The sequence below is a fragment of the Cucumis sativus genome, chromosome 6 (assembly GCF_000004075.3).
Source record: "Cucumis sativus cultivar 9930 chromosome 6, Cucumber_9930_V3, whole genome shotgun sequence".
NCBI classification, from domain to species: domain Eukaryota; kingdom Viridiplantae; phylum Streptophyta; class Magnoliopsida; order Cucurbitales; family Cucurbitaceae; genus Cucumis; species Cucumis sativus.
In genome coordinates this window covers 27,608,868-27,616,105 of record NC_026660.2, presented here as the reverse complement: position 1 = coordinate 27,616,105, position 7,238 = coordinate 27,608,868, and the positions used below count along the sequence as shown (strand labels likewise).

The window sequence follows — 7,238 nt, the reverse complement described above, 5'->3', positions numbered from 1 at the left end:
TTGCAATACTAAAATGTTTTGATTAATTTAATTGATGGAGTAGAAAGTGGGGAGAGAAGGAATCTACAATCAAACTAAGGTAGAAAAGCTTTTGATAGGTTTACAATCTACGACTATCCTGTTAAATTACATCTCAAAATATACGAAAAATGATTCATATTGATCCTCCCTTAGTGTCTTAAACCAAAACATATCATTTGATTGTTTCTTACTACTTACCGAGTGGCTGATGGCCTTGGCTTTCCCTTTATAGAATTCAAGTGTTGTGTAACAAATATGACTCCCATTACAAGTATGAGGCAACCAACAAGCGTGCTGAAAAAGAGAGCCCCTGGTTGCCTTGTCTGGACAAAGCCATACACACCGGTAGAGGTCACAAGGATAATGTCTGTAAGACCATCGTTTGAGAAATCCTCGGTGATGAGGGCATGTGTTGGTGAGGCAGGAAGTTCAATTGATGCTTGAACACTTCCTCCTGGAGATATTACTACAGCTTCTTGTTCTCCTGCAGCAAGGACCATTTCTTGGGTGGCACCCACTCGCAAGTCGATAGCCTTGAGTGTTGGAATCACGGTACCAGCATCCATCATTCCTGATGGTGATGGAAGATTTGACCAAGTAGCACCTGTTGTGATCTGCCACTGCCAATCGGCACCATGACCATGCAATCCGGGTGAATATGATGTTACCTGCAGAAAATAATATATCAAAAGTTATTAAAAAAAAAGTCAAAAAGAGAAATGAAGCCGCATGGTTGGGAGTAAAATGGGGACGATGAAAAACTCAAAGATTCATATAAACATGAAAAGGAATGATGTCTGTTCGATTTATTAATTGCAAAAAAGTTGAAGCTAAGAGGCTTCAAGCAAATTGTAAAATTTGTAGGACTTGAAAGTGAAAGTTTGATATCCGTGTTAAGAAAATAAGTTACTTAACACAGTATCATATGAAAGCAATGAATTCCAGGCAGTTTTTCGTTTTCATTTCTCTGGCATGTTGGAAACTTGTCATGACGGTTTAAATCTGTGCGCTCAATTCCCAATCAAACAAAATAGAAACCTCTTGATGAAGCATGGGATGAAGAGGTGATGAAGACGCATGGCACACAATTTAAGCGATAAGTCAAACAACATTTATAAAGGTAATGGAAAAAAATGAGAATGACAATCAGGAAGTACTGAAATAAAATTAAACATACAATGAAATAATCACAACAAATAGGTGCAAATAGATGCCAATTTGCCAATACCTCTCCCCGATTAGTCAAGAAAACAACATCCCCATGGCTTCCCTTGCGATGCCTGTGACCATCTTTTCTTGAGATAAGAATAGGAGTCGCAACCTCTAAAGATGCCATGTCTGGAGTACGGCCAAATCTTGAAAGTTCTCCATGTTGAAAGTAGTTGAAAGGGGAAAAATGGCATATGGAAGCATTAAAGAGTTGTTCTCGTACAGGTACCCCAGAGGTTGCAACAGCCCAACAAGGTTGAATAACTTCCATTGATCCACTAACCACAGTGCGCTCAGCACCATTTCCTCCAACAGCCTGAATATTCAATAAGTTGAAATTTTTTCCCCAATTGAAATAAATTTACAAAATGTAGAAAACATGAACTCCACAAAGTAGATGCCATACAACTTCATCATTAGTATCCAATGCTGTAAAAAATGTGGACCTAGTTTCTTTGTTGCACGTGCAAGATTTGAAAAATTAAATGTCCACTAAATGGCTATATTAACAGGATCTGAACCTTATGCAATTGGGAGAAGCAAAAATCAGAAAGCAGATTAGACTTGCACTCAACATCGGACTTGGAGTTTAGTTAACAAAGAATATGACTGAATCTGAAGCAGGCACACATATGTGTTTGTTCACTCATCCAGGAAAGCCATGTGAAATATATAAGAGTATCCATTTCCCACATGAAATCAGGAATTCTAGAAGCACCTTAACATGAATAACAAAAATCCAGGATAATCTGGAACTGAATAGTAAATATTGCAGTAATTGAGGAATCAAGAATGTCAACCCATAGCCATGTAAACATTAATAAGTAAATAAACCATGTGCACCTGAACATGATCAAGGACTCCATCTCCGTTAATATCAGCATGAAGACCACCTTCTTGAAGATGTAGCTGGAAAAATCAACAATAATTTTCAACAAGTCACAACAAAAAGTGGTTTCCATATAGTAACTAAAAGTAAAACTTTCAAATTTCATGTACACGTAAACAAACAAAAAGATGAAAAATTTGCTTAAGCCCAAAAAATTGTTTTTGAAAAAATCTTCAGAAAGCGAATAACATATAGAATTCCCTCGACGCAACCAATAAATATCCTTTTTGAGGAATTAAATACAAAAATCTATTACATATTAAAAAAAATCTAGCAATTATTGGATTCATACCTTGCAAATAGTACGGCCAGATGCTAAATGCAGAGCTTCTATCCCTTCTTTTTGATGAGCCACAACAACATTAGGAAGCCACCAAAGCTTGGTATAGTTTGTTATGGTTGGAACATATGGAAGAGGCTGCATCAAATAAATTAACAGGTTAAGGAGCAGTTCTATCTTGCCAATAAGAGTCTAAATTAGTGGTTTAAGGAATATAGGTTCAGGTTCAAATCTCCATTCCTCACATTTGTGGTACTAAGAAAAGGAACAGTTTTTGAAAGTGTCATTCAAAGGCTTAGCTTGTTGCCTAGAGAAAGTAGGATTTTGAGCTGCATTAGAAGTTAAAGCTGTTTAAAGGCAATTTCTGGCAAGTAGAGATTTCCAAATTTTAGAAATAAAGCAACTGGGTATAAAATGAGAAAATTGTAAATAAAGGCAACATGTCAGATTACAGAGAATTAAATGTCAGCAACTAAAGTTGAAATATTACTGGAAAAACATGATTTCCGGAACTCCCTCTTTGTTAGATATTCAAGAATTTGTGCATCATAATGCAATGAAGAGATAAATGGAGTTTTTGTTACCTTCTTAGTTTTTGCCGAACCGGCAATGTTTGCAGCAGTACCAATAATTTTGGGGATCCTTTTACTTGAGTCCTTCCCTGGAGGATGGTTTTCCTCAGGCTTATGAAAAGGATAATTAACTGATTTTCCAGATGTTTTCTTCAGTGCTTTCCTTTTATGGCGCCTGAAGTGCGCCAACTCTAGAACAGTGTCTTCTCTCCTATCCTGTTTGAATGATCAACACATTGTAAAATCAATAAAAAAAATTATCAAAAATGAGACTGGAAAAGTTCAAGTAAACCTTACCCAGTGATGTGGCATAACACCGAGGATTGACTCTCTAAATTCTCTGCACTCAAACTGCAATGTGCAAGGTTTCAGGATGAATCATACTATTATGTATTTTTTAATTGAAGGAGAAACACCTAAGAACTTGCATAACCAGAGAAAGTTCCAACTACAGCCGCTTGTGCTTCTTGGCAGGGTAAAAACTTGTGACTGGAGCTCAATAATTTTTAGCTTAGACGTCAAAATTTTAATGGAGTTAATCAAAGCCAGTACAAGAATTGTAAAAGGCTGTCATACCTCCCCAGGATGTCGGGCATTCAGAGAATGAACATCAAGCTTGTAATTATGTTGTGGAATTAACTGAGATGCATCTGAAGAATGTGCCTCAATGTTCTGAAACATGGAGATAAAATAATTAGTAAGAAGTGAATGGCATCTACAGAAAATAATCAATTGCAGTTCCTCAGCAAAAAGGAAAGATTATTTTTCTGACGAGGTAACTGTGTCCAGTGAAGAAGTTCAGAAAAAATAATATGAAAGAGCAGGAAACGGAGTATAAGTTGAACCACCTCATTCTTCCTGCTCCATCGCGGCAGACCAGATCGACCAGCAAATGCATAAAATGCAAAATGGCGTAAATCTATTGATCCCGAGTTTTCAGAAGCCTACATAAAATGCATTTACTCATCATTAACCATCTACTGCTACATTTATCATTTTATTCTAAAAGAAAATATACAATCTATCGGTTCCAGCAAAGGTTGTCACATTGAGAAGTCAGACCAGAAAGTTAAGTAACCAAGTTCCTGAAGTTCGAAAGATATGTCTAATCTCTAAAACAACATAAGAACACAAAACTGTTGATTCTTTGTTCAGGGTCCTGTTCGTGTGATCATTTGCTGTACAGAAGGCAGATGAAAGAGACACTCAAAAGTTCATGATAGTTTTTAACACACGCACACTGCCATACCTCCTTTTCAGTAGCACTTCTTCTATGCTGCTCAGCATTCTTTTCCGCAATTCCAATTTCTTCAAACGGATCCATAAAAATCTATATGGAAGTATTTAGTTAAATCATGTTGTGGCATAATGGTAAATAGTCAATAAAAAGGCATCATAATCATGAATGGTTTACTTTAGCTAATCATTAACTATATAATTGAATCAATGTCAAATTTCTGATATTGGCGATGGAGGGAACAATCTGGCAATCACTTCAACTATTATGAGAAGTAAATAAATATCATGCATCTCAAGTAACAAAAATGCAACAACACATACATGTGATTGCATTTCCATTCTCCCACCAACGATTATCAATCCTGAATCACCATGCTTTAGTGTATAATTGGTTATAGAGATAGCTATCTCTCTGTGGTGAGCATTATGTGGAAAATCCTCCTGTCAAATGGCACCAAGAGGTAGGCTATTAGTAAACGAGATGATCCAAGGGCACTGAAGATTGCAGACAGCAGACAGCAGACAAAAACAAACCTGCAGATTTGCTTCCCATAACTTATTGAGATTGTGATCAAAACACAGCACAGACCAACCGGATGTAACAACAACAAGAACTTGAGTCACTGGTTGCCCCTGTCTGGGATGGCGATCAATAACTCCAGTAGCCATGGCTACAGGACGTCTACCGGATGAAATGCGTACTTTAGCAGGCAACAAAGAAGCCTCTGTCAGCACTCGTGCATGACTAAATCCCTCATCCACTCGCCTACTGTGGGGTTCCAAAACCTGAGACGACCACTTAAAGTTCATCAAACCAATCTAAATAGCTGATTGACTAGCAAATCGCCATAGAAGCCAACAAAAATCATCTCGAATCCAACAATTATACGTTACAGAAAGAAAGGAACACATTTGACATTGCAGCAGGCCAAAATAATTGACCCAGTCATTCCATATGAAAAAAATTGCAGGATTGGATAAAACAAATCGAATGTGGCACGGGATTCCAGATTACCAAAATTTTAGCATCGTGGGTTGCAACAAGAACCTCCTTCTTTCCATCACCATTAAGATCAGCGACGACAGGTGGCGGGAGACGATCTCCCTCATACTTGATTGGGTACTCGTCAGTTAAATGCATCCACGCCTCCCTAAACGAGAAATCGCCCTCGTGCTGTAATTCAGGAGAAACTCAACAATCAGAAACTCTTGTACGAAATTCAGAAGGGAAATGCAAAGTTACAACAAAGTACTGTCCAAACGGCAATAGAATTCTAAAATCAAGGAACGCCAATAGATGAAAGTTAGAATAAGTCGTGAACAACAACTATGTTCATAGGGAAATAAGAGCACTGAGTATAAATTAGAAAACAAAGAAGACGAAAAATGGGAAACCTGAAGGGAGAAAAAAATAGCGAAGGCTGAGAGCATAAGAATCGCTAAATCTCGCTTCCTCATGTTGTTGGATTCTCCTTGACCTTCAGCTCCAGTAGGTTCAATCAGCAGATTCACAGTTGTGGACGGAAAATACAGCAAGGTTGTGAAGGCTAAGGATTTAGGTTCATTTCTTGAACTCAGACAATCAGAGCAATAATTGCCTTCGACGTATCACCAAATTGCAGTGGGGAGGACAACGCCCACGACGAAGAAGACGATGGCTTGCAGCAGTTTGATACCGCCGCTACGGACAGCGGTTTAATAGTCTATGGTTTGATACTTTCTCGATATTTAATGATTGGGCTCGTTTTAGGCCTGGCCCAATTGGTCCGATTGGACTTTATCAACAATCTAGCTGGCCCGATTCTTCACCTACATGAATCACTTTTATCATATCAACGAAACGAGCAACTGTTAGGAATCGCAAAAATTTCAACCATTTTACTTCATGTATCCGTAGATTTGAATGTTATAATTGAGTTTAGTGTTATAACTGAGTACCCTCCAAATTTCAATTTTATACCCTTAACTATGTTTTTTCAATTTAAAGAAAAATAATAATTTCAATGGATGGAAAATCAAACTTTTGACTTGAAAGTGAGAGAACACCGATCAATTATTATTATCATTTTCAAAAAATAAAAAGAAAACCTTAATCGAAATGGTGTGTTTAGGTTCAACTTAAGCTCATATTACATATAATAAGTTTTTTCTTCTTCTTTGGAAGTGTTAGATAGGAACTATCAAATTTTTTGTTTTAATTAATATATTTATATATAAGAGAGACAATAAAGTAGGTTTTAATTTTGAAAGTCTAATAATTCTTCAATTAAAGTATAAGGACAACTATAATTATGTTTACTATCCGATATCAAGTTAAGTTGTGATCGTTACACATGTTCAAACTAATTATACTGTTTTGTTCAAGGCGTTTATTCTAAACAGAAAAATACAACTTTTAAAAAGGTAATTGTTAATTTTATTTTTGTGTGTGAGGGCATCATAAAATTGATGAATTCCTTAGTCTATGTTTACGTGACTCTACCTCCTACTATGATTTCTTAACAATAGGGCTAAAGGAATTTATTTGGTGGTTTATAACGGTCAATATATCCAGTAGTCTTACAATTGAAATCAATTTTAATTAACTATTTACTATTTGAAAGTTTGGAAGAGTATTCATCAATTTGGCATTAGTTTCAATTTTTTTGAACAGGATTTAATCAATTGTTTAGTTGAGTTTGATTATTTTTCTTATATCTTTTAACAAATAACTTTTATTTCAATGTTTTTATGCACATTCTCACGAATAACTCAGATTTTATTTCAATCTGTTTTTATGCGAATATGTGCTGTGGCATGACTCATATTTTACTTTTGAAAATTGTTATTCTTTTATTGTGTAAAAAATTTAAAATTTAGGATTTAAAATGCACAATATTTTTAAATAGATATAAAAACGTTTAGAAATAGAATTTGTGGTTATAAACTAGATACATTTTTTTAAAATATAATATGTATTATAAAAGGTTTATAAATTTATATAATATATCACAAAATATTTATGGACATTTTCAAAAATGGCAAAACA

At 35.7% G+C, this 7,238-nt stretch overlaps 1 protein-coding gene across 2 annotated transcripts; it reads right to left on the bottom strand.

Moving 5' to 3' along the window:
* Positions 1-5,897, bottom strand: LOC101223217. 2 transcript variants are annotated; one of them, XM_031887630.1, is made up of 13 exons: positions 5,606-5,897; positions 5,226-5,384; positions 4,745-4,996; positions 4,532-4,651; positions 4,221-4,301; positions 3,817-3,915; positions 3,548-3,643; positions 3,269-3,322; positions 2,984-3,187; positions 2,412-2,537; positions 2,074-2,139; positions 1,250-1,546; positions 1-689 (listed from the first exon to the last, which is right to left on the bottom strand). In XM_031887630.1, exons 1-13 carry the CDS (start codon positions 5,666-5,668, stop codon positions 216-218), a joined length of 2,091 nt encoding a protein of 696 aa, XP_031743490.1. In that variant the 5' UTR covers positions 5,669-5,897; the 3' UTR covers positions 1-215. The 2 variants fall into 2 exon arrangements, with proteins under 2 accessions (XP_031743490.1, XP_004149977.2); XM_004149929.3 differs by having other exon boundaries at positions 3,820-3,915.
* Between the last annotated feature and the right edge of the window lie 1,341 nt (positions 5,898-7,238).

Bases quoted from the DNA above. Each gene is read 5' to 3' on its own strand.
- LOC101223217 (XM_031887630.1), bottom strand. From the start codon at position 5,668: ATGAGGAAGCGAGATTTAGCGATTCTTATGCTCTCAGCCTTCGCTATT. The intron at 3,644-3,816 runs GTTCAACTTATA...TCCATGTTTCAG, and splicing joins GGAGCAGGAAGAATGAGGTG to AACATTGAGGCACATTCTTC. The intron at 3,323-3,547 runs GTATGACAGCCT...TGCACATTGCAG, and splicing joins ATGCCCGACATCCTGGGGAG to TTTGAGTGCAGAGAATTTAG.